Genomic DNA, 26,737 nt, shown 5'->3' with positions numbered 1-26,737 from the left:
CGCTCTTTTGTATTTCAAGCGTTTAGGCTGATGGCGTCAGAAATTCTTCTCGCCCACAGTTTGGCAAACGCGAAAGCTCGCAGACGCAACCGAAAATTGACAGCGCAGCCGACGGCGTAATGGCATTTTTCTGGTGCGTATGCCGCCCGATGGAAGGGACGGCAGGGCGACGGACGAGGGAGAAAAAAAAAAAAAAAGAGAAAAAAAGAAGACAACGCGTGGAAAAGGGAAGTGAACGGGGCAAGAGGTGGCCAACAAGGCACGCAGGTTGAGACCCGCGTACAGGCCGAGCGAGCTGCTGCGGAAAAAAAAAAAAAATTACTGCTTTGTAGCCGCGGCGCCGCCTGCACCCGGAAGGGGGATGCTCGTGGCGTGATGCAGGATGTACTCCGGGCCCGCTTCGTTGGGTCCGCATAATGGGAGAGCACGCTGAATGCATCGACCGAGAGACAGCAGCACTGAGGAATGGCCATGTTTCGCTGCGTTTCTTCTTTTTTTTTCCCTGTCCTGGACACAGCGTCCGGTCAGTACTGGCGCTCCTCTTTTGTTTAGTCCTTTCTCCCTCCCCCTGATCCTCTGTCCGTCTCACTCCCGCTATCGTCCGTCGTCTTGAGTTTTGATGCTGAAAGCTCTTCTCTTTATATCTGGCTATTTTGCTTCCCAGTGCACCGTATAAGAGTCACGAATCGGAACAAGTTCAAGAACGGAGTTAAAAGGTAGGCAGAGATAGGTGTAGCGTGAAAGAACGTCGGGTTGCCGCATTTCCTGCCGGATTAGCTTTGCACGAAGCGGCTGCTGACCTCTCTACCGGGGTTGAATCTTGCTTCGAATGTGCCAAAGAAATAAAAATAAAATAATAGAAGCAGAAGAAGCGGGCACTTGACACTTGCGCTTTATGCTTTTGCAAGGCTGTGACTATACTCTATTGCACGTTCGTTTATTTCGCGTATGATCGGATTAATTCGTGTTTTCATTTATCTTTCTGTTTTCCTACTGCGACCCGCTCATCATCATCAGTCACCACCACCATCTGAGGCACAATTGTCAACGCAGATCTGCGACACGAGCACACCGGTCTCGTCTGCTGGAAGGCAAAAAAAAAAAAAAAACCATGCGGGCCTCGCGAACGTTCGACCTTTGCCGAAGGCGCAGCGTTACCTTTCCTCTGCGGGTTATAATATTACCCGAAAATGCGCATAGCGCGTCCTTCTGGACGGTCTATCGTTTGTAAACATGTGATGCAAATCGCGGCGCTCCGGCGCGGGCGGCACCCGCGCCGCCTGCGAATTCGAGTCTCGCTCCAGCGCGCTTTCCCGCCGCGTGTTATCTACCACCGAGGACGCGATTTCCCTTTTTTTTTCTTTTTTTTCTGGCCACCCGGTGACGTCTCCGGAACGAAGCGGGAGAGTCGCCTGCTTGGCGCTTTCCTTCCGCTCCTTTCTGTTTCGTGTACGCCCTCTGTGCTTCTATATTAGCCATCATGGCATCTAGATCTAGAAATAGACAATTCCATGATGCTGCAGGCAGCAAGGACAGGCACACCTATTTGTTCAAAAAAAGAAAGCAGGGGCGTAGAGGCATTAAATTTAGCAAAACGCGACATTGCCTTTAAAGAGTTAGCTAAGCTGCACGTCTAGAACACCAGACAGATCAGCCTTACCGAGAGCGGAGGCTTCGCTGAGCCACATTAGACGCGAAAGGGAAAGATAGGTGATGATGGCGCCAACACAATCTTTTCGCGCCAGGTCCCTGTGACGACATGAATTTTGATAACGGCTGGTTGGGGATATTTCTAGTGCTTATTAATGCAGGCGGATATTTAGGGTCCTTAGTCATCGGGTTTTGTATTATATATATATATAGAAATTTGGGAGGTAAAAATCGGGCGGCAATTTGAAAGAGTAAAAACGGGGAGAAATCTGGGTTTTCTTTTCTTGTCTGGCAGGAAAACCTGGGACAAATCGGAGGTTTTGTTGTTTGGCAGCTCAAAGCTCAAAATCTTTATCGTAACCTTTACAAACGGTTAACACAAGCAATAGTCTCCCTTTGGACACAAAAACGTTCTGTTTCAACAAGTGAAATTACTCACAGGAACATGTAATGGCAAATAAAGCTGCTCGCAAATCACGTGACGAACTCATCTCCCCAAATCCTCTTCGTCGCACATTATTGATACATTTAAAAGAAACCACATTACCAAAAAGCAACAAATACAGACGGGTCTGGCGATCTCTTCTTCCTTTTGTTGTCCGATATGTTCAACAAATTAATAAAAGCGCAAGTAGTACTTGCGGGAATGATTCGCAGGAGATTTGGTGCTTTCCATCATATTAAGAGGCCTTACAATTGTTGAAGTACGTTATCTGAATTGTAAACATTTCTGTGACCCATCCTATACCTGCCGGGCTTTTGTGGTATGATTTTGCTGGCTCCCAGTATATGTTCGTGCAAAAAATAATGAATTACCAATGAGACAATTAATCCAGCCTTCCTTGAACGGATTTGGATGGCCATCCTCGGAATGTGGCAGCTACCGTTCTCGTTGTAGAGCTACGTAAGCGCTGCGTCAATTCGCTTCTCAGTGCACTACTGCCGTTTACACGTATGCGACGTGCGAGAAATGCGATGCAATACACCGTTGTTGTGTTCTTGTAAGCACGGCTAGCAAAAAAGCAACACGCTTTCGTTCACTTAACGCAGGCAGGCGCTGAACAAATAATTCTATATACGCCGGTTTAACTTAAGTGTTAGGCAAAAACAGGGCATTTAGCATATTCACCTATCAATGATAATATTAATATAATAAGTCCATGAACACTTGCTCGCAAAAGGTGGGCAGCGTTCATCAGCAATGCAAAACCTGCACTCATTATCTTTTGCGACAGGGCAAACTTCGCGGAGAAATCGGGTTTAATCCGATGTTTAGAATTTGTGTTCGGGGTGCAAAAATCTGGAAATATCTGGCTTTACAAAAAACGAAAAGCCATAACTTATTCTCACAAAGACTCAGTCTGGTACCAGAAAAGAGCTTTGCTTGTAAAAAAAAAAAAAAACTAGAAAAAACGACCGAAATGTGCAAAAAGATACAGCGAAATACGTGTCATTATACAATCCCGTCATAGAAACCGAGCTTCGGGTGCGGCATTCAATAAAAATAAGTTTGGTCTTCATTTCTCCACTATACTGATCAGCACATTAAGCCACGAAAATGTAAGCGGCGTTCTTAAATACATCTTACCGATGTAAACTGTTATTTAGTGCTAACCTTTCATACATCTGCTGTGCAGCATGTATCTACGTCTGTCTATACCGAAGTGCGTATTTGTACGATGGTGGAAGTAAACGAAGAAGCAGTGGGACGATGCTGAGTTCAATAAACGTTGCAATTCGGAGTTAAGTGAGGAGGAGTGGACATTCGTCGATGCCTTGGGGAGCAATGTTACGCGAGCACTGTACTACACGGACGATACTATGTGCACACACAGGAAGGCTCGCGCGCGCAGTGTAGTTCAACGCTTCGAGAAAACGCATTCTTTGAAAAAACACCAAAGCAAGTTAAGTAACTATAATAAGTCCACGAACGTTGCCAGTTTTAACTTATTTAATATTACGCTAAACCACCTAACACATGTACCGGCAGTCTGTGCACACTCAGGAGAGCCGAGTGTGCAAATCGCTAGTTTATACAAGAAAAAAAAAAGCGAGAAATTGTCGCGCAAGAAGGGTCGCAAGTCATTGGCCTTGTATAGCCTCCGCGTCCTGGCACGGTCGCACTCAACTGCTCCTCCCGTCGTGAATGTTTCGGTGGGCGCAGTTTCCGTCCCTTTTCATTGGACTCGTACCGGAAGAAGAAACGTAAACGAAATACAAGAGCACGCCGTCGCATGTATTCATTGGGAAAACAAGACGAGACAATTTTCGTTGTCTTTTTCTTCACACAATCGTCTCCTAATGAAGTATAGTCGTTCTGAGCCTTGAATATTGCATGCACCGTGATGGTGCGGAGGGCAGCGATGGGTGTCGTTGCGTAAACGGTCGCGAAAACTATATGTTTCACGTACGGAGATCTGTAATGAGCAGCTTTCGTTAGGCTTGCTTTGAATCAGCGTGGAAAACGGCGGCACCACAAAAAGGACACAGGGCGTTCGACGTTCTGTTCGACGTTCCAGGCGTATCCTCTTTATTCAGTTCAACATTATTTTCTTTTTTATCTTTCCTAGCCAACCGACGATAATTCAGTCACGTGTATTTGCCTTCGATGACCTGAGACAACAGGCGACCGACTTCCACATCGCTATAAAACATGCACGCTTCATGCCTTCTTATATCGTCTACCCCGGGCGCTATTATTAGACTTGCGGCGAATCTGTTACAAATTTTCGTAACGAGTACAAAGTGGCCCTTCGCTCTAGCGTCGTATATTATAGCTTATCCCACTGCGCGCCGCTCATGCAGGCAGCAATTCAACGACCTCACGGTCCGCTTCAAAGCACAGGCAGCTTAAGAGCATCGGTGCTAAAGCCTAGAGAGAAATAAAGAGAACTCATTACGCTATCGCGCGATTCAAAAGCCACAGCGTTTGGACACAGGGTCACACGACCACATAATAAACAACACCGCGCCGCAGCCCCATATGACTGCGGCGATATTGTAGTCGAGCTACGATACGATTTCGACCCGTCAAGTACACGAAAGGAACGACCAGCGAATATACAACTGCGCGCGTACCGAAAGGGCAATCTTAAATTTTATGATGGCATACTTCAATGGACTACGCCTTTGAGCGGCCGTCGCAGTTATACATTGATTAAAGGACACGTGTCGGTGTTTTATGGGGGAAAAACACAGCCACACGTTCTCCCGATAGAATGATTCCATAAAATTAGATTACAGCCCAGCGAATAGCGCGAGACAATTATATTCAGCCGTGACTTCATGTGGGCGTGTCTTTATATTCTAATGTAAGCGCGCCAACAATCACAAACATAGCACAGCGAAGCACGAGCATCGTGTTTGAACTTGAAGGAATTGAACCGTGTCTGCCACAGACGGGTTAAGAATTATGATAAGAAATTTGTGCTACAGCTCGTTTAGGGACGCGTCGATTATTCTTAATATTATTATTTTTGTTGCTGTTCAGGCTGCCAGCACCAAAAGTGTCGACAAATTAACAGGAAAGCTGCATTTGTCGTTCCCCTGTGTCCTTCGGGAGAGAGGACTGCTCTCTGTGTAGGGATATGCTGCAGGACGCGCAGGCGGCCGCACCTGAGGCCCGCGGCGCTGGCATGAGCGCCCGCCACTTGATGTATGTACTCGCGTGGCATGTGAGCGAAAACGGGGCCGCAACAGCAGCCACGCCGCACGTCTCTAGATGCGTAGTGTGGCCAAATCCAGCAGCCCATATGTGTGTTTCCTGGAGGAAAGTGTGTCGCAGCAAGTGTGTAGGCGCATCTTTTGGACGCACGGCCGGCGTAATGGCAGCACGCCCTCACCTCTGCGAGGCGGCGAAATGCAAATCGTGCCCTCGCGATCCTCGGCCGGCATCGTCATGGCCAGGAGTACCGTAGAGTTTGCCCCCCGCAGCATGCCTGTTAGCGCGCTCGTCGTCCGCGTAAACGACGGTGACGCAAGTGTACACGAACGCCACGGCCACGCCCTTCGCGCGGCTGACCGTAAGCGCCAAGGTCGCGTGCCAGCTCGATCGTTTCCTAGGGACGTGCCCGAGAGCTTGGCAGACGCTATTCCTATTCCCAGTCGAGCGTCCACCGCGCCGCCTGTTTGTTTTCCTTCACGCCTCGCCATTTCTGTGGCGGCGGCGCGTTCCTACGGCAGCGCTTTCGGGGGGCCCTCTATACGCGCGTGGTAGGCCGCCAAGCGCCACTTGGCAACACTCGAGCCCGGGACCTTGAGTCGCCCGAACAAATCCTGGCGTGTTTGGTTTTGCTCCGACCGCCGAGGAAGGACCACTCACTCACACGGTTCGCGCACGGCTCTAGACTGGCGGCAGCCGCAGCTTCCTCCGTCAAGCCCCGCGTTAGCAGAAGGACGCCACCGTATTCCGGCGTCCGATCAGCAGGCACCGTATTTCGTCAGAAATAGAACGGAACCAGGGAGCACGTGCTACGGGAACTTATTGTGCGTGCAACGCGCCGAGAAAGCAGAGGGAACGCCGAGCACGCCACATGCAGACAAGAGCAAGCATACATGCAAGCGTGCTTGCTTTGTTGGCTTTGACGTGTTTTCTCACGTCCGGGCGAGCCTGGTGAAGGAGAGGCCTGAATTATGAGTTGGCCAGCTGTTTTTGCATTGAAAGGAAGGAACTAAAGACGGCGTCCGGCCGCCGGGGTTGCATTCGACGGGAATGAGTGTGTATTATTTCCAGCCAAGACGGTAATTACAGTCGCACTACACGCGGTGCCAACTCGACTTCCGCAGCATGTCCGCATAGGGGCGTGCATACGTGCGCAGTGTTGTCATAATTATATGTATGAAAACACTGCTGAAGCTCACGAAAAAAGTAAAAGCCCATCGCAGGAAGTGTTGCTCAAGACTGCACAACTTAAATTATAGTAGAGGCGTCGCGAAGACAAGCAGGAAAGAGAAGTGATGTCATCCTACAGTGCCAAAAGTCTCCTCCCATGAAGGGCCGCTGTATGTACTCTGGACTAGACGTCCCAGAGAGTAGCATTCGGCGCATATTTCACTTCGAGTGCAGTTCGCAGAGGTGCAGGCAATACCAGCTGATGTCCGACTTGCGTAGCGGTTTAAGTTGAATCATCACCTTTACTCAGGAGGAATAGGTGGGCTAGTATAGCTCGGACATCCTTGATTGAACGGCGGCGCCCTTAATGAGACACAGACGGACATTAAAACACAGAAACACACGGGCGTACATCACGTTTAATCATTTATTTCCAACCTAGCGTTCTTCATTGTCTCTTCAACAACAAACTGCGCATTGCTGTACCAGTGATGATCTTGTTCGCTTTGTTGTTTGGTGTGGACCTCAATACAGTGACTGTGCCATGACAACTCATCCCGTAGCTTGAATGCCGGTGAAGAAAGTGCACCGCGTAATACAATGTGAAAGATACAGGTTGGCTTTTCAGTTCTGTTGGAGTGCTGTGTAAGCCGACCCTCCTGGACGACAGAGAGAAAGGAGTGCTACAGCCTGCATCGCGCTCGGCCGGATGACAGGCTGACGTAATGACCCGTGCACGGCCAGCAACGTCCCCCTTCTGTCGGCGCCCCTGACTCCAAACTTGAAGAACGCCAGCTGCGACTCGTTTCCGCAGAAGTATGGCCGGTGACAAAAGCTCGGTATCTCGGTTCGCCTCCTAGGCGGAGCAGAAACATTCGGCGGCGCAGGCGCCGTAAGTTGTCGCACGGCGCCACGCAGACGGAACGAGACGGCCCGCCGCGTCTCGTTACTCTGATCCCCCTCCTTCGTTCGTGAAGGCGCCCGTCTATCGGAAGAGCAATGCACACGATCTCACGAGCTCGCGCCATGTTCCGCACGCGCACGTAGCAGAAACACGAATTCGGACATCGCCAACGAGGCGTTGACGTGGGATGGCCCGGCGGCGGCCTCTTTATCGGCACGCAATCACTGGAACTGATTCCGCCCATTTTGAATGAATAACGAAAGGAACCTGGCGGGGGCGGAAGGGAGGTGGCGGAAACGTCACGTTCTCGCATGCGTTACTCCGCTTGATTGAATTTGCTCGTGTGTGATCTCGCCTGGGCGCGAGCTAAACCATCGCATTCCTCTGGAACCGAGCGTGTATCCCTGAGCTTCCTTAGGGTCGGACCCGTGCCAGACCCCCGTGGAACGCGCGTAATTATATGCTCAGGCAAGCAAGGTGAATGTTGAACAGGATAAGTATGCGCATGATTGCAGCGATGCGATTTGCATCAGCACAATAGCACTCGGACTGTTCACCGAACCGCTCCGGAAGAAGAAATGACCGGTTGTGGTTCATCTCTCAATGGTTTTACCGGGAAGAATGATTTTCTTTAAAGATTGAAGTGATGCTGATTACGTAACGAAGGGAACGGCGTTAGCCCATAGGTTTCGCTATGTCACCTAAGATAGTATACAAACCGCCTCGTAAAGTGTGGGTGGACACAGGTTTGCCTTCTTCCTCTCCGGGTTAGCGAAAGTATACTACGCGGTAAGCTTCGATCCCGAGAAATGTTTCATTGACGTGCTGACAGCTTACTGCGAGGCGAGCGAAAAACGACACCACGAGAAGTCGAAGCGATAGCAATACTACGCAAAAATGTGCACTGAGGAGATGAAGAAAGTGACCTGCGCGGACGGTGTGAGTAGACATTGAAGGACGTGAACTGCCGCAAAATAACTCGCCTTTTAATATCAGCTGCGCGGAATGTCGACTATCGCGACCGTCCTGTCGGAAATACGCAACTAATCTGCACCGACTACGGGGCGTCAGTGCGGTCCCCGCGGGTACGGCGATTCCCCCGATCCCACTGCAACCGGTCACCCAGGGCCCGCGAGCGGCCGCGTCGTTCATCGGCGGCACCTCGCGCGTAACGGCTGCGCGGAAATGAATCAGCGGCGTGCCCTTTGCTCTCCAAGGGCGCGTGCCCAACGTGCAGGGCGAGCGAAGATCGCGCGGCGGCGCACGCTGCAGCATCTTCCGCGACCGGGCCGACGAGCGTCGGTTGTTGCGCGCCCCGGTTGCTGCTACTAACCGGTTGCCTCGCGAAGACTACACGCGTAATCGGCGCAGTCCAGGGTCATCGCCGAGAGGAGCGGGCCCGCGGGGGGTTTGCGAGGGGCCGTGCGCGGCGGCCCCAGGTGGTCTCCCCTCCCGGTCAGGTTGGCCCGACCGCCGCGGGGCTGGTGCCTCTTCCTTTTGTTGTTGACCCCCCGAGGAGGCTGCGTGGCACCGGGAATCGAATTCCGCGACATGGCTCGTTAACCTCCATACACCATTCCGCAAAATTAGACGGCGCCCGCAAAGGGCCCGTTCTGGGGTGAACGCTGCGCTATGCGTGTCGCCGCTGCGGAACGCGCTTCCGAAGGCCGCAGCGCGGAGTCGTGCGGTTTGTATTTGCGCGAGAGAAAAAACTAGCGGTGCCTCGACGCTCGAGCGAAGTCGGGTGCGCTATAAGGAGGCATCGAAAGCTGCATCTCTGAATGCACATTGTGTTCTTTGCCACAGTTCCTGTAACGATGTCAGAAAATAAATAAATAAATAAATAAATAAATAAATAAATAAATAAATAAATAAATAAATAAATTGACGACGTTCTTCAGTGAGACTCCAAACGCACTTTAGCCATTTTTGCGAGCAAGGTGCAACACTACCAGAATCTGAGTCAGTTGCTGCAAACACACCGATGTGTAGCGTCTCGTCCATTCGAGCTGTCTTTTTTCTTTTCCACAACAAGAGAGAAATTCACAGTAAGATGGATGCTTGAAGCGATTAACGGTGGTAGAACAAGCAACGTTTCGGGGCAAGTCTTCTGTTGCTGCCCTGACGAAGGCAACTGTCGCCTTGTCTAAACGTTGGCTAATAGCGACATTCCTTGTTCTGCCACTGCTGATCACTTCGTGTCTCTTGTTTTCCGACTGAGCTGACGTTTTATCGTGGCGCCGTCACCGTGCGTGAAATGGTCGACGCTTCATGGCGCACATCCACACCACGAGACGCCAGTACAAGAGCGCACATGCGTAAGCGGGGTTGGCTGTATACCCTTAGGGCCCGTCGCATAACGAGGTCCGTCAAACGAAACGGTTGGCACATTCGAGCATCAAAGCAGCGTTGGTCACTCAAAGTACGAGTCCAGCAAGCGTATCCTCCCGCAGTATACCCACGCCTGCAGTTTTGAAATGTCAAAACTTGAAATCCAGCGCATACTTAGACGACTCCCATAGAAATTTCTGCGTGAATTTTCTTTTCATTTTTTTTTTCAGATTGACCGATACCGCATCAGGCAATTCACACTTGCGTGCCACAACAAATTGTTGTGAGAAAATATACCTGGCGTTCTTAAAAAAAAAAAAAATACATCTTACACATTAAAAAAATTGATTGTGGCAGATGGCACAATTGAAGACTTTGACCTGCATTACTCGAAGAAGGTGGACCATTATATCCACGAGAAATCGAACTGCATAATCGACTAATTAACCAAGTTCACTAATTATGTTTCTAACTAAATCATTTAGGCACATGTTGCAATTTACGATTTGTAGCCGGTGAGTTCGCGAGGCGTATGTGCGCAATCTGGCCAACGCCAGACGGCGGGGTCGCTACGCGCGAGCGCGAAACAACGGTAGAGCGATGCGGTCACACATAATGATGGATATATGAGCGAATTTCCCCTTTAAAACTGGGGGCTGGCATGCGCCACTACACCCCAGAATATATACTATTTAAGTTCATATGTATTAGATGTATGCCGCACATATGCACGATGTATATGGGAACTGACTTTACTTTCCAGGATGTCTCATGATACATCTGTTGTGAATTGTCTTTGTTGCATTTATGTCAACTGTCTCTGCGTTCTAGTGCATTTTATGCGACCTGTTTTGTGAGCTATATTTTCTCCATTTATGTGAGATGACTATGTTCAAGTGTGCCTGATGCGATTTCGGTTGTGAACTGTTTCTAGTGCATTTACGTCACCTGCCTGTTTGACTTTCTTGGTCCTGTTACCTTCCTTTTGTTTAGTGCCGCCTCGTTATTTCATTTTCAGTATACATATGTCCCATGTGAAAAGGAGCAGCGGGCACCGCTAAAGGCACCAACATCTTCTGAATGTGCTATATTTAAAAAAAAGTTCATAAATAACTTTGTTAGCGTTAGATATGTTTTAATTCTAACTTCTTGATGTCTATAAATAAATGCATTTTTACATCACTGATAGGGTATACCAATTTTTATTCGACATCACTCTGCTTCTTCTCTACCTGTGCGCCATCCGTATTCCAAATTCATTACTGTCTTTAAACCCTAAGGCTTCGTGGAGACTGCCCCTATTTTTATACACTTTTAAATGTATAACTTTCAACTGCCACCGAGCGGTAGCTCGCTCGACAACGATGACGAAAATAACGGCGAGAAAAGAAGCATGACGACTGCATCGCATCCTGGATGGGGATTTGCATATATGATATTTCATTTTCATTCTTCGGTTTTCTCTTCAGTATGAAAATGATTTAGTTTACATCGATAGTATACAGCATTATTATTATTATTATTATTTGTTTTGAAAACATATATATATATACTAGAGAGGAAAGGGAAAGCGAGAAGCAGTCTGGCAACTACCATCGGAAGGGGCACAACGCCTGCCTGCTCTTCAGAAGGGAGGAGACAGAGACATAGAAATGGAAGATAGGACGGAGGGGAGGGAAGAGGGAAAAAAGACAATATCACAAATGTCAAATAATTAAGCAGAACATACATTGTACAGGGGCGCTATAACGTAAAACTATTCCAAGCTTTTCTATTCCAATTCTGTAATCAGCCCTCCGCGATGGGTCAAAAGCTTTTCTTGACCCCCCCCCCCCCCCCCCCCTTCACCTGTCTGTCACGCGACGTCACGAAAACCGCGGTAGCTTCCCATCTGATATGATGTGTACACTCTGATTATGCATTATTTGACCGAACAAAAGAAAAATTGTTATTTCTGATTCGACGCCTTTTCGCCATCAGCCCTCGGCTATTGGTCAAAAGTTTTCGGACAGCACCCACTTCACCAGATTGTAACGCGACGTCACGAAACCGCGAAAACTCACCGCGTCAAAGTGACGTGTACGCGCTAAAGATGCATTAATATGCCGAACAAAACTGAAGTTCTTTTTCCGAATAGCCGCAGGCTGCCCCTTTCCGAAATAAAAGATGGCTGCCGCCGATCGCTCTTGCACTGGCTCTCGCACCTGCCGGAGAGCATGGGTTTATTTGCGTGTAAAAATCTGTTTGCGTGGCTGTGTAACGTTTTCGAGCACTTTCGGCACGTTTACGACCTCGCTCTGCCAACCCTTCTTTGCTGAGGATCCGTTTGAGCGTCATTCTTGAGCTTCCGTTGCATGCCGCCGCGATTGTCGACCAGCCACCGCAAGCTAACTAAGGGAAAGCTGACCAATCGCAGACTCTGGTACCACCCTCTTCATCGGGTTATCGATTTTCAGTGCAGTGGTTCGGCCCTATCGAATCCCTCTCCACTTGAGCGTGCTCCTCGCCTCTTGTGAGCCAATTAGATAAGACAAGCCGCTCAGTGTGGGCAATGTTATTAATTTTTCAAGCAAACAAAAGTGACCTCCTATGAACGAGGAGAGCGTTTGACTGGTCTGTTCAGACAACCCTGCGGGTGACCGCCGGGTGCTTGCGTTGGCGGTTAGGCAAATTTGACGTCAGGAGACTGGAATCAAAACATATTGGAATAGTTTTACGTTATAGGGCCCCAGGTCACACACAGTGGGGCCGGTCACTACAGGTCACGCCACTAAAGAATGTCCAAATAGAAGAAACAGTGTTTCAGGTCCCGTCACCCGAAAACAGAAATAGGCTGCAAACGTGAACATAAGTTAGTTGCTTCTGGAAAAGTAAGTAGAGCGCGATGCCCCTGATCGCGTCGAGACGCACAACCCACTCGGGTTACAAACATTCGTCGAGCCTCGCGCCCCGCAGGCCGAGGAGGTGATATACACTGCCTCACTGGCGACGTGCGCTCGATCGACTTCGGACTTGGAGCCATGGACGATCCCGCATAACAGCCACTGCTGTAACAGGAAACCCAGAGGCGCAAACGTGCGCGCACGTTAGTTTCTCTAGGTGCAGTAAGCACAATGCTCAAACTTCCTGGTCGTCGCGTTTTCCTTTCTGTCTTGTTCTCTCGGCGCTGAGCGGTCATGCATACTCGAAACGCCAGAGGCGATGCTCAGATAGGTGTCGTGCACGATACTTAGGTGGGCCACGGACCGACCAAATGCGCAGAAACAAATGTGCAAGAACGTCAGGGGGAGAGCTTTTGAAGACATAGCTATTCGGCAAACAAGACAACGGTGTCGGGGAGAGAGCAACCGATACGCATATCTTTCAAAAGCAGTAATCAAGTGCATGGCGACATTGGGCAAGTAAGCGTCCAGATCCGTTCTTCAGCATGGGCCCTGACAGTTGAAGTACCAGTAGCCCTTCTGTTATGCGCCCCCTGACTGTTCCTGAGCATCATAAACCTGGGCTAGGCTGAGTCGAAACGTGAAGCTATGTCAGAATGATGTTGAACGATATTATTTTATCTCGTCGTGCGTCGCCTGCAACGAGACGAGACGAGAACAGTCGAGCCGCGCGGTCGAACACATCTTGCAAACTGGCTCAAAAGCATGTACGCTGCCAAAAGTAACGATAATAAATGATGTGCGCCAATTATAAGCATGCTGGGGATTTCTAGCCTCCGATTTTCTTCGGTACTGGCGCTAATTAAAGGAAAACGCCTTTTCAGTGCAATGGCGGGGAGAGCTATTTGTACTTGTTTCCCCCGCTTTCACACCTCGATTTCTTAAAGAGATTGACATCACCACACCGATTCAGTCTGTTCCTACATATCCACCACCTTCTGGTAGTTATTTTCTAAATGCCATCAAGTTGATGAGAGAAAAAGGGAAGGTGGCCTGTGAGCGTTTCTGTTTTTCGGAGTACCGCCATGTTTCCCATTGCGTACACGTGCACGCCGCTCTGGCGGCCGGATCGGCACGGGAAATTCCTGCCACTCCGTCGCCAGCTCGCGTCACGAGCAGGCATACAGGCACCGTCGTTAGCGTAACGGGTGCGCGCGCGCGACGCATGCAAGTGTGTCGCCGCAACCACGGAGCGCCACGTGCTATGCGCTGTGGGCGGCAGCGCTCCGCCCTTTCTGGTTTCTCGGGATCATTTCGTCTCCCTCGATCGAGCACGGGATCGCGGCGCGTCAAACGCGCGCAAACCGCCGGCAGAACAGCATGAAGAAGCCGGAAGCACAGAGCGTCGAGGGGTCGCTCGTGTAGGGAAGGAGATACCGCCCTCTCCTTCCCTCTTTCGAGCTAGAAAATGGAGAGGGGGGGCTAAAAATAAGGAAAGCGAAACAGAAGAGAAAAACGAAATCTACGAGGTCCGAACACAAAGCGGGCAACACGTAAATGCTGTAATTTCTTTTCCGCGTCTGGGCCTCCGTGAGAAGCCCCGGAAAGGAAGGCGCGCGCCTCCGTCTCGTCGTCCACCTCGACGAGGTAACGCCTAATCTTTCATTCAGCAACGTTCCGGTGGCTGAATCCTCGCGCGAGCCAAAGGAGAGGGAAGCAGCCTCCGTTCCAAGCTATTTACTGCCGCCCGCGCGCGCGCGCCTCACCTGCTGGCGCGCATCGCTGCAAGGCCGTCAGCTGGCGAAAACGTCGCGAGCGCCCGCCAAGAAAGAGCCGCTCAATGCGCGCGCGGCGCTGTTGCAGCCGTGTAGAGGTGCCGCGGCGGACTCCTGCGATTGCGCGGCCGGCGGCGCGCACGGTCCGGGGCCCGCGAGCGCGCTTCGCTGCCCACGGAGGGGGCGACTCGGTGTCACCGCCCAGCTGCTCGGCTCTGCCCACGACAGAAAGAAGGGCGCCGGGTAAAGAAGCTTTCTCGAATAAACCACGCGGCCGAGCAGCGCCGGTTTCAGATGGCGTTTCGTGGGACAGCAGCCTCGGACTTCGACTCCGGTTAGCGGTGTGAGACATGAATCCGACCATTACAACATGTTTTTCGAACAACACCTGCGCGCGGAAGGACCAAGGCAGCTGCCGTTTGCCGCAGGCGACGTTTAACTTGCCGATCTCTCACGTTCCGGAGAAGAGCTCCACGTGCCAGCATTCTGGCTTAGCTATGACGAGAAGGTGGGAAAGGGGGTGGATGCTCATTAGCCCCTGCCTCCTGCTACCTCTCTTCCACTTTCTTATTTCCGGCCCTGAAGCCGAAAGCCAAGACTAAAGTGATAAGAGTGCTTCTACGGGGGCCAGCCAACATAGTTATTGCACAGTGCTTAAGATGTCGTTTTGTTGTTTAAGGAGAAAGAAACGAGGTAGACCGCAGGCTTCGTAAATGTCTCATCTACTTACGCAGCATTTCAGAGCGTACTGACGTCGCTGGCGCTTGAACTTACTTAATTTTGCTCGTCAAGAGTTCGAATACAGGTGACTCGAGCACTTTCGGCACAATTGCGAACGTGATACCGTCCGATTTGTTCGAGGAGTGACATTTGCGGTTGTGATTCTGTAGTGCGCAGTGGTGTCTATACCTTCCACGTTCCTGAGGTTGTCACGGTTCTTCTAGCCGCATGAATGCAAGAGCCGCCGCGCGGTGCAGATGTGTACCGAACGAAGTAGAGGCGTTTGTTTACGCCGGTTGAAGCGCTATAGCTGCTGGCAATAAGTGCCGGACTGAGTGGCCGGGGAACTGCATGTGGAGCCTTCCAAGAGGCATATCCGTGCATCCGCCCCCCCCCCCCCCCCTCCTTGCCTGCGAGAAAAGTTTAGATGGCAATTTGCTTTGCCGCGTTTTTACGCACCGTGATAAGCACGGTTGTTTTCATATCCTGGGACAGTCGCTCGCAGAGTAAACTGCTTTTTGGCAACACTCACGTTGGTCAGACATCGCTTTGGTCCAATTCATGAGCAGTTTACTAGCGCGATCGAGCGCTGGAGCGTCACTGGAACGAAAAGTTCTCTGGCAGTATTAGGCGTGGTGTTTGCTGCGTATCTTTCTTTTTCTTTTCTTTCTTCATATACATAAGTGAGCAGCGTAAGTGTTCCGAAGCTTTATGGCATACGCAGCTGTTTTATCGCATACACCCTGACAAGCGGAAGACGAGAAGCAAACAGGGGCGGGGTGATAATGAAAAAAATAAACCATTAAAAAGAAAGCTCCGAAGGCAAGGGTAGGTATTAGAGAGCAGGGGGAGAGTGCCCGTAAACGGCGGATGTAGCAATACGATTACAGAAGGAAACACGGAAAGGCAGACGCGCATTGCACGCAGACGTATAGCATGCAGCGAAATACTAAACCGCGGAGCGTGCCAAGAACAGTTCCTGTCAAGCGCATAGCAGTTATTCAGTCTGGCTCTCTCACACGCTTGTCCCGACGACGGAGAAACGTAGCCCTATAGTCAGCTGCAGCTTGTAACTGGTAAACTTTGTTTGTTAACTTTGATACAGTGTTTTAGCGCGGAAACTTTTTCACAATGACACAGGAAGGGACGCACACAAGCGCTAGTGTGTGTCCTTTCCTATCTCCGTGTGAAAAAGTTTCCACGCTAAAACACTGCATCAAAGATGTCGCACCAACAAGGCCAGAAGTCAATCATTTGTCAAGCTCTGCAACACGACAGCACACTATCCGCATTCAGCCACGCTGTGATTGCGACATTGAGCGTAAAGCGTAATGACGGCCTCGCGTTTTGAGTACGGGCAGCAAGAAGAAGACGAGGAAAAGAAAAAAAAAAATCGGCAGAGTGCTTACGTGCGGGAATGCGAAAGCAATATAGTCGCTTTGGGGGAATGTTCTTTTTTTTTTCTGTGCATTCCTTGTCCGCGAAGCTCTCGCCTGCGTTCTAACTGCGCCTCGGTATACATCGGCCAAATCAAAACGCGCTCGCTTGCTCGCGAGGAGTTCATAAGTCGAAGAACCCTTCAGCGGCATTCATTTGCGCATTAATGCTTTGTATTTTATACACCCATATGTTCGATCGTGACGTGGCGCCACCTCTTCCCCAGTGGCTGCGCTGTCACGCCCAATGACGCACGCACTAGGCACACATTCAACCACAGTCAACCAAAACCGTGGAGCCACCCGCCGTGGCGTCGGGGAAGCGTGCTCGTCTCGCAGGCCCGGGTTCGATTCCCACCCAGACCGAAATTTACCCGATTTTCTTTTCGAAGGCATTAATTTACTTTGTTTGCAGGAACCTCCCTGATATATCCGACATTAATTAAAGTATTCTTTGATGTCGTTTTACTCTTTTCAGTCGGCCATTTCTGGTGCCATCGTTCGGTCCCTCCGCCGACAACAATGCCGGATTTTCGGTAATGGAGCATATAATGCTTACGCATTAAAAAAAAAAAAAAACTGAGTAGAGTGAAATACATAAATGCCGGACGACCAATCGGCTGAAAAATGGTGATTCGTAAAATGACGATTAGATTGGCGTATTTTATTCAGTGTCTGAGGCACTAGATGCTTCTTCGTCCCATTGTAAACGCTTTCTGTATAGGAAATTCACATTCCATCGACAGCTGATTGCGATACAATGAGGGTCAGTATAGCATCCAGCGAAAGTCTTTTAGCTATTCGAAAGGAAAACCGTTAACCAAAAATAGTGATACGCTCTCCGGTTAATTGTAATGAGTTCGTGCAGAACGTGCGTACCGCAGACTCAAGGAGCTGTCGCACGTACTATATACCGCGCACACTATTCGCTCCTGAAAACGGAAACAGTATGGCAGCTCTAGTGACATAACACGCCTTTTCCGTTTCCCACTATTTTCTGCAGTTTCACCAAAATGATCTGCTGCTGGCCTTTCTTTTTCGTTGTTCTACAAAACGTTTTTGAACATAGTTCACTCCCATATACAGAGAAGTAAAAAAAAAGATTACTCCCCTCCTAACTAGAGTTTTCAGGGAGTATACGAAGTACTCCCAATTTTTCTCTCGCTCTAGGGGACTTCTTGCGTGGATCAACGAGACATTCTCATTTCAATTTCTTCGATGCGCGAACTTTTGACGATTCTGTCATTTCGCGCTTTTTTTTTTCTGCTTTTTCCTTCTTCCTTCTCTCTCTTTTTGCGTACAGAGTTGTGCACAGCTTCCGTACGCGAAATTGGAAATAACTGCTCGATGTATATGATGTCTGCCTGCCTAAAGTTACGTAGGTGGTTAAGCTATACACAAATGTTAATTGAAGATACACATTAAATTATTTTCACGGCCCGTAAAACAGACAACGCACAGATAACACTACATACACACAAACGCTTGTGTGTGTCGCGTTTTCTGTGTGCTGTGTTGTTCGCGTCATAAATAGAATGTATAGAAAACCGCACTAACTTGCCCAGCAACAAGTTCTTTTGAACTGTAATTGGAGGCAGCAAAGAAACAAATAAAATCATTTTCTCTCACAGTATACCGACGCTATTCATGAAAATTTTCACCTATACACTCTAAGAAAAAAAGGACTAAAAGGGGTAGGGAGGTTAGTCCTTTTGGGGACTAACTGACATGGGATGAACTGTTACTCCCCATGCGTTACTCCTTCGAGGACTAACAGTTGCCCTTTTCCGATGCTCCTCAAGGGAGTAACGGTAATTCGTTGCGATGCTCCGCAAATGTAGAATTAATGAAATTAGACATTTATACCATAATAAAAAATTACTGAGCTGAAAAAAAAAAACGCGCCCGAAAGCAGGATTCGAACTCAAGTCCTCTCGCTCACAAGACAGGTACTCTAACCACTTCACCACGGTGTCTTTTTTTTTAATTACCGGCTGGACAAAGGAAAGTACAATGTGAATATTACATGTCACCACGGCGGTCGGTTGACAGGACCGGATATTCAGACAGGGTTAAGCATCGGAACGCAAGTGCAGCAATGTAAAAGAGACTCGGCATCTTGTGCATAGCATCCACAAGATGCTCAAGCGGGGCACCCAAGACGACAGAGAAGGCCAATTTCTGTCGCTTAGCGCGTCCCGTTTGAGCTACACATAGCTTCAGTTCAGTTCGTAACCTCGTTGGAACAGAAGGAACTTAGGTACTATTGACCAAGAAAATGTAGCCGTCTATCAATGACTTGCGCGTTTAATGTGTATCGCTCACTTATGGTGTGCGCACGAAGGGCATGGCTCTTCACATTCTAGCTTTTAAGTTTCACGCAATTTTCTCACGAAAAGGCAAGGTGCTGCTTTGCATGTAGTTCAATAGACAGTGCACGAACTTCGAGCTATTCACTATTTATAGACAATACCGTTTTCGCCGCATCACTCCATGACGCGGACGAAAACAGTGAAGTGCGTGGGGAGTAACTGTTGTCGTTTGCTCTCTTTCCGACCAGGGACTAAACACTTAATTACTCTTCGAAATTTGCATACGGCACGCACATTCATGCAGTTAGTCCTTTGAGGGACCAAAGCGCCCTTTTTAGGACTAACGGCCGAGTTACCCCCGTTTTCCCCAGGATTTTTCTTAGAGTGTAAGGTCCGATTCTGTTAAAATAGAAAAAAGTCGATGAGCAAGCAGAAAAAGAAATTCTTTTAAGTGAAAGGACTTTTGCAGTTTCGATTTGAAGAAGTTATTTTGAGCAAAAAGTGGGGAATTTTCTTTGAAATTTATTCTTTCGCATTAATACGGTTTCTAAGAAACTCGTGCGGCAAATACAGATTGCGAGCAGCAAGCATTTCCGTTTTTTTGTCAAATAATGTTGAGTTTTGTTCGCGCGTGCACGTGGTACTGAATACTTCAATCATCAGAAGCCGAACGTGTTGGAAAGGTACTCGCGCCAAGGCCACGAGCAGGTCTGTACCTTGAACGCCCCGCATGCACATAGCAGCGCAAGCAAAACAACTCGCGCTCGGTTGCACACCTGCTCCTGGCCATTGTATAAAGCGGCATTGAAAATACCTCGCTTTCTATTATTTTTCTAATCATCGCAGCAGCAGAAACAATTACGGGAGCGCAGAGGCAAGGGAGAGATTTTCAATCTTTTATTTCTTTTCTTCAACGCCACTCACTCGAACGAATCCCGTACGCAACGCCCACCACGCGGACACACTACGGCTCTGCCCCGTCCTCTCTACAAATTGAAATTCTTTTGTCAGCTTCCCTGCTTTATGCGCGCCAAATTTCATTCTGACAGCGTATTTTTCTTTCCTTTCTTTTTACATACAACTCACATTCTTCTGTGAAGCCAGGTGCGTCAGTCGTTATAATGGATACGACCTGTCTAGGTGCGTGCGTATACGCGGTCAGCGCGCATTTTTATTGTCACCGATGTCCGGACCAACAAAGCCAATCGGAATCACAGCGACATTCAAGCGCACTAATGCGGCATCAGACCACAGCAGGCGTCAAGCTACATGTGAACTTTCTGGCATGTGCTTTGAGGTATACATTGCCGGAGAAACGATGCAATGAAACTTTTTTTTTTTTCTTTGTAGCACATTAATAAAAACAACAGTTCACATGGCCATTTGCGCGCGCATTCTTGCAAACTCAAAAATGGAAGGTATATGAAAAAAAAAAGAGCGATTGCTATGGCCTATCACGATACGTGGGGCATACAACGCGTACTGCAGTCATCCTCTGGCGCAGGCCAGCAGCGTATACAGTCGGATGTCGCGTTAGCGGTGCGCATTTTCAGGGCCGCGACGCGAGTATGAAATCCGGAAATCAAAGAGACAGCCGCGCTTTCGAGCGTTCAGACGTCGGCCGTTGCAGTATTACTATATGCTCGTATTCCTTCCCTGCGGTAGGGCTGCGCAATGTACATGTGTATAGAATCCAATTTATGTATGTATGTATGTATGTATGTATGTATGTATGTATGTATGTATGTATGTATGTATGTATGTATGTATGTATGTATGTATGTATGTATGTATGTATGTATGTATGTATGTATGTATGTATGTATGTTCGTTTCGTATAGACCCTTTTCAGCGGCTAGGTCGCTAACTAAGAACAGATGGCGCTTGCTCCGCGCCTAGCTATTTGTTGACTCAAGACCCGCCTCTGCGGCGATTCGGTTCCCGGTCGCGGCGGGTGCGTTCCGAGAGGGGTGCAATGCAAAAGCGCCCCTAGCCGTGCCTTATGATAAACTGTCCCAGATGGTCAAAATGAATCCGGAGCACCAGCACTATACCGCGTCCTCCATAACCCACTGTGCAGTTTGAGGACGCTAGCCCCCCCCCCCCCCCTCCCCCCCCCAGCTGCGAGTCTTACACTCCGTGTAATATTCTAACATATTGCTATCGCATTCATTGCTTCGCCCGTATGGCGAAACTGTGATATTTTTTTTTAATCTGCTAAACGTGCTGCACGCGTACATACTGGGCTGCTTCCTACTTAGTGAATTGGCAAATGTGAGATCCTCACATGGGTCTCTGTACTAAAAGATAATCAACTCACACTGTTTTGTGTTGGCAATGAAGGAGCATCAAAAAAAGCTGAACCACTCAATTGATGACGATATGCTTTCTCTACTTTACTGTAGTTACCGCCCTTCCAGGTTTTGTTCGTCCTTGTTTCTTTGCGTCACAATCCCGGAATAAAATGTCAAATCGTCATCTGACTCAAAGAAGGTCTTGCTGTGGCAAAACAATTTTGCGATTACTTTTTCATCGGAGACAAAGTTCTCAGAAAAGTACTATGGCCAGATGGCCCCCAAAACTTAGTAGACACTCGCTCGCGCTTGTAAATAGTATTTTTGTGGTCTCCACTATCGCCCAGCGCCATTAATTCGCTAAACTCACTGACACTCACAGTCGCGTATTGCATATGAGTGCACTCATTATTTACATATATGTTATTTACATATATGTTACGCAAGAATGCCAGAAGCTAAACGTTTCGTCAATAGCCACAACGTAGACGGGTGACGAACGCTAAGACAGCTTTTCTGTAAACTACTACGAAACTTTAAAACATGGCTGTTTTAAGCTCAGAGTGCGGCATAAACAAATCTAGCGCAATTAGCACATTCGTGAGTTAACTCACAAAAAATTATGCAGACATCTCACGAAAAATTGATACTGAACCAAAAAAACATGGCAGCTTGTGTCTTCCAAGCCACTTGCACTAAATAAAGAAAACAACGACGAGCGAATGACAGCAACCCTAATTTAATACAGCGGCTGAAAGTACCCACCACTGCGTCGGCGAAAACAATTTCTAGCCCTGCCTTTGGTTCGCCCACCGGAATGCTCGCACCATATGGACAAGGCGAACTAGTTCGAAAGGATTGGTATGCGAAATTTACGTGTCTTCTAAAGCTTTGGCCAAGCTTTTGTGCCGTTTACGCAGCCATTGTCGGCTACAAACGCCGAATCAGCGGCTTGCTGGGCCGCAGCGGCATCGTGAGCTGCCGTTAAAAACAGAGGCAGCGGATGCCGGCTGAGGCAAGCAATGGACGGGTCACCACGTGATAAAACGTGGCGGCGCTCACGGGAGCACCGTAAGAGGGGCCTATAAGCATGACGGGTCAATCATATCGGACACTCCATTCTTCATCTCGTGGTATCGCAGTAAAAGTCTAGCTTTTGCTCACGGCACAGGTGCATCATACACTTGCATGGTCCTCATGACTGCGTCACTACGACACTGGCTTATTTTTTTAGGGCACACATTCAACTGTTCTCACCGAGAACAGTCCACGCAACACGAAAAGCGCAGAGCGGGAACGTTTACGGACATTAACGAAGCTTATTCTCCTCCAAGAAAATATGTGAAAAGGCAAAAAAAAAGAAGGAAAAGAAGAGAAAACATTAACGAAGTAAAGAAAGAGTATACTATAGTCACAGGGCATGCTCGAGCTTTTTTGCACTTGTGTATTAATTTCCTAGCTTATGACGTCACTTACGTATACGCGCTTACCAGCGCCGCCGTGCACGCAGCAGGTTGGCGACATAGCTCTCTGAATATACGTCCCTACCGCAGACGTTATACAGCGGCGCACGGAGTCGCCTATAACGCGGTAGAGGTTGTGCACGTTTCCTGGTGCGAGACGCATGCGGAACATTTTGCAACATGCAGTGACAATCCCCGAGTGCTGCTCATTGTCGATTCCGCGCCGTCCATGGAATCCGCTAGCACTTCTGTGTTCCCCCATCGCCGGGAAAAGTTTGGCGCCGCGAGAAGTTGTTGTGGAAGGCATGGCGGGCCTTATCTCCTCGCTCTTCTTTCGAGGAAGCTTCACATGCATGACGCGAGTACGCAGCTCGTCCGCCTTGAAACGGAGAGATGAAGCGCGTACAGAAAGCGAGCGGGAAGAAGAACAAACCAGTTTATAAAAGTCGGGCGATTCGCTGCCGCCGCGGGGCACATGTCGTCCGCCGCTATACGCGTGCATAGTGTAATTGCGATGGTCCGCATCTAATTTCACTCCCGCGTGAAGCCACAGCTGCGGATAGTATGCCAGATATGTCGAACTCGAATTCCACGCGGGCCGGTGGCTTAGACAGGAGCGCGTGCGAAGAAAAGAGCACGAGTCTTTTTCGAGCCTCGCCCCGCTTTCTCTCCGGCAGTAATCCAGCGGAAGAGTGAACTGTGCATTGGGACACTGCCACGAATATTCCTAAAGCTAGCTCTCACTTTAGCAACCATATGTAATTTTCTACTGCGCAGGTCTCTTTCAGGCGCTCCTCCTAATCATTCGAGTTGATAACATGATTGGCAACCGCAACGTCTACCCGCAGTCTTGTTTCGCTTACATCGATGGCGTCTTCGTGGATGAAGTGCAATTGATTCGCGCTAAGAAGTGAGCTTCATGCACTCTTGAAACAGCAGCAGACAACCGCAATGTTTTGTTACAAAATTCCTAAAATGCCCTTCAGGAATTCGAATAAACTTCACTGTATGCGCTATAAGCGAACGTTCATCTATAAAGGCGGGTGGCACGTATACACAGCTGCAGCCTGCACAATGCGGCACCTCGCTGACCGAATGGTGCGTGGTGGGCATGCTATATCGAACTCCTTCGTGGTTCTTTTTTCTCTGTTGGCTTATATGTTGATGTTTTTATTGATGTAATGTATGATGTAATGTAATGTAATGTAATTGATGTAACGTCGCGAGCATACGCGCGAAAGGACGGGAGCGCAATTCTGGGTAAATACGCGACGAGAATCGCGCGCAGTGCCAATAAGCTGAAGAGGTAAGCTATTTTGTTAATGTTGTTTCGGCAGGCCATGGATCAAGGTCCATGGCCAAGCACAAATATTCTCATTCAGCGGCGGCGCAGGAACGGACTCGGCAGAACGTACAGGTCCTCGCTATACGACTGAACGAAGCGTATACGTAGACAGCATGTACGCCACATGGCGTCGCACATCTTTTGTTCCCCTCGGTATATTCACACAGTGCTACGTAAAATGATATTCTACGTTGCAAGGAAAGAGAGGGACAAGATCAGTGGTAAGTAGAACGGAGAGGTCGGCCAGAAGTGCTTGGCCCTGGCCCGTTATTCCACTCCGGGGTAAGGGGAGGGGAGCAGACAGGGAAACGAAGAACAGTACTGAAAACGGGAGGGGGGGGGGGAATATGCTCGACCTTAAACAAGTCATGGCTAGAGGTCGTAACCAAGCATTACAACAACAACAACAATGTCGTGCGAGAGAGAGCACCACTACATTCTGTTCTGTTTCTGTTCTTTCCTTGAACCCAAAGCCTGGGTCTGTGACTGAATTCCGTTACCATTACATCGGTGGATCGGAGGCTTATTTTGGAGTCTGCACGAGCCTATAGAAGTGGACCGCACGTGTTGGACTTGCGGTTGGCGTACTTCATTTGATTTCACGTAAAAACAATTGCATTTCAAACGTATAGTTTGAGCTAACTAGAACAGCTCGAAATTGAACAGCTTTGTGGTTGAAAAGGGGCTCTTGGAAGACAACCATCAGTGATTGTGTACAATAAAAAGTTATTCTTCACACACCCATCGTACAACGTAACGTGGAGTCCTGCCTTCGCTCGATAATTACAATACAGAACGGCTAATCGCACACGCCTGTTGCGCAATTTGTATTTCGTAAACTTCGTCCCCCATTCAAACGAGTTTCAAGGTCGCACCGAACTCGAAGCATTGCAGATTCGGTTGGTTTAGAATTAACAAAACGCAATATTTATCTTTAATGAATGCTCAATTTTATATAATGATTATGCAATGGAAAGATTAGGAATAAGGGCAAGGGTTCTCAATCGCAATAAACTCGGCGATGCTGAGCTAAATCAGTTTGTAGAAAAAAAGGAAAAATCATTATCAGTGAAAAGTGTTGGCCGAGGCAACATTCGTCCGGCGAATATTTTCCACTGATATTCGAAACAATTATCAGCTACCATCGTATTGGCTAGTTAAGTCAATACGTTACTGAGATAAAGTGTGTTGACGAAGAAAAATAAATTTTCCAAGAAAAGAAGAGCGTTATCAACATGGCTACGAACGAGCACAGGCGGAACGTTGACTTACCACTTGAATCAGCTTTAGGATTCCGGGGACAGTTTTGAAGTAGTACGGGTTGAGCCTAAGTCCTTCTCCCACGGCCACCGGCTCGACTTTCACCGTCGCCGTAACCCTGGCGGAGCGCGAGGTGTTCGTTTCCGTCTTCTGAGTGTTCTGGTTGTTCATCTCGGCGTCGCGGGTCATCTCTTGCAACATCAATACTCTGTAAATGAAAGGCGATGCGCCTCTCGTATATGCACTGGTATATCACGGGGTAGCGCTCGGACTGTCACCAACGGAAACGGAACGACGAGCACAGACCAGACCACCTTCCAGCAGCCTAGCAAAAGAACTGCTAAGTACTGCGCAAGTCCGCATGAACAGAAGGCAACAGCGGAAAGCGAAGTCGTAGGTGATCGGGCGCGCGCTACTGGCGGGCGGTCAGCACTCCTGGCAGCAGTAGAAGAGTTTCGCCCGGCGTCACGATCTGAGAGGTGAACGTGTAAGAATGCGAGGAGCTGATGTCGCAGCAGCCGCACCTTCCGTCAACAGCACGAGGAAGTGCGCCGGTCCCCAAGGGCTGCGCGTACAATCTGCCGTGGGCCAGAGCAGACGACGCGGCTGCGGCACACCGAGAGGGACACACGCGCGTCGAACCAGAGACTCCGGCTGCTCTGGTGGCGGAGGGAGCGATTCGCCGCGCAGCATCCTCCACACTCTCGCCCTCTGATAACAGCAGCGAACCGGTTTCGATGCACGGGCGACGACTCTACGCGGCCTGCGTACAAAAACTGCCGTAAAGTGTCGCTCGAAAACGCGGGCCCCTCTCTCTGGGTTGCAAAAAAGATGCGGCAGCGAGCGAGGAGCGGTGCGGGAACCGGGCCCAGTCAAGCATAAACAGACTCGTGACAGTGAAACCAACAGACGTAATTAAAAACAAAAACATAGCTCAGGGCAACCAGAAAGAGGCAACAACGCCGCTCGGGAGGATGCCAGACCACGCGCAGAAGCCGCGGAAAGGGGCCGTATAGCAGGTTGTCCAACTGCGCACACGCAGGCGCGGGGAACGGACTTCCATGTACACGTGTTTTGACTAACTGACCATGCTTCGCGTCACTTCCCTCCTCGCTCGCCAGTCGGCTTTGCAGAGGATTATTATTTTTTCAGCAAGCATGAAGCCTCAACTCTTGACAGTAAGTTAAATTTTGCGGCCAGATCGCAAATCATCTACATTCACATTGTGCATATCGACTCATGGCTTCGCGGTTTCGTCGTTTCTAATGCTTCCACTGGGAGCACGTTTAAACACTTGTAGTTAGCTGTAGTAACCCAAAGCTGATTCGATCTTATTGAACGGCAAGAGAGGTCACTTGGGTTTCTTTTCTTTTTTTTTTCGAAAATCACTCAGTCACTGCGCCTGGTTAAGGTACTAGTAGTGCAGTCACCCTGGGTCTCACGTTTGCCTGTAGGGAGAGGGGGCCGATTTATCTCAAAACGCCTTTAGAGACAAAAAAAAAAAAAAAGCCTACGTCACTGCTTGCTTAGATGC

General features: G+C 49.0%; 1 protein-coding gene across 2 annotated transcripts in view; it reads right to left on the bottom strand.

Annotated features, from left to right (window-relative positions):
• Positions 1–26,737, bottom strand: part of LOC126544266 (MARVEL domain-containing protein 1-like) — a 130,116-nt gene that overhangs the window by 89,533 nt on the left and 13,846 nt on the right. Inside the window, exon 2 of one of the 2 annotated variants that reach the window (XM_072287167.1) lies at positions 25,216–25,411. In XM_072287167.1, coding sequence (XP_072143268.1) covers positions 25,216–25,404 — 189 coding nt within the window. In that variant the 5' untranslated portion in view covers positions 25,405–25,411. Of the gene's footprint in view, positions 1–25,215; positions 25,881–26,737 lie in introns of those variants that run through there. The other variant, XM_072287170.1, reaches the window with a different exon arrangement.

Source organism: Dermacentor andersoni, chromosome 1 (assembly GCF_023375885.2).
Source record: "Dermacentor andersoni chromosome 1, qqDerAnde1_hic_scaffold, whole genome shotgun sequence".
NCBI lineage: Eukaryota > Metazoa > Arthropoda > Arachnida > Ixodida > Ixodidae > Dermacentor > Dermacentor andersoni.
Note: the sequence above shows the minus strand (reverse complement) of the source record. Positions and strands in the feature narration are given on the sequence as shown.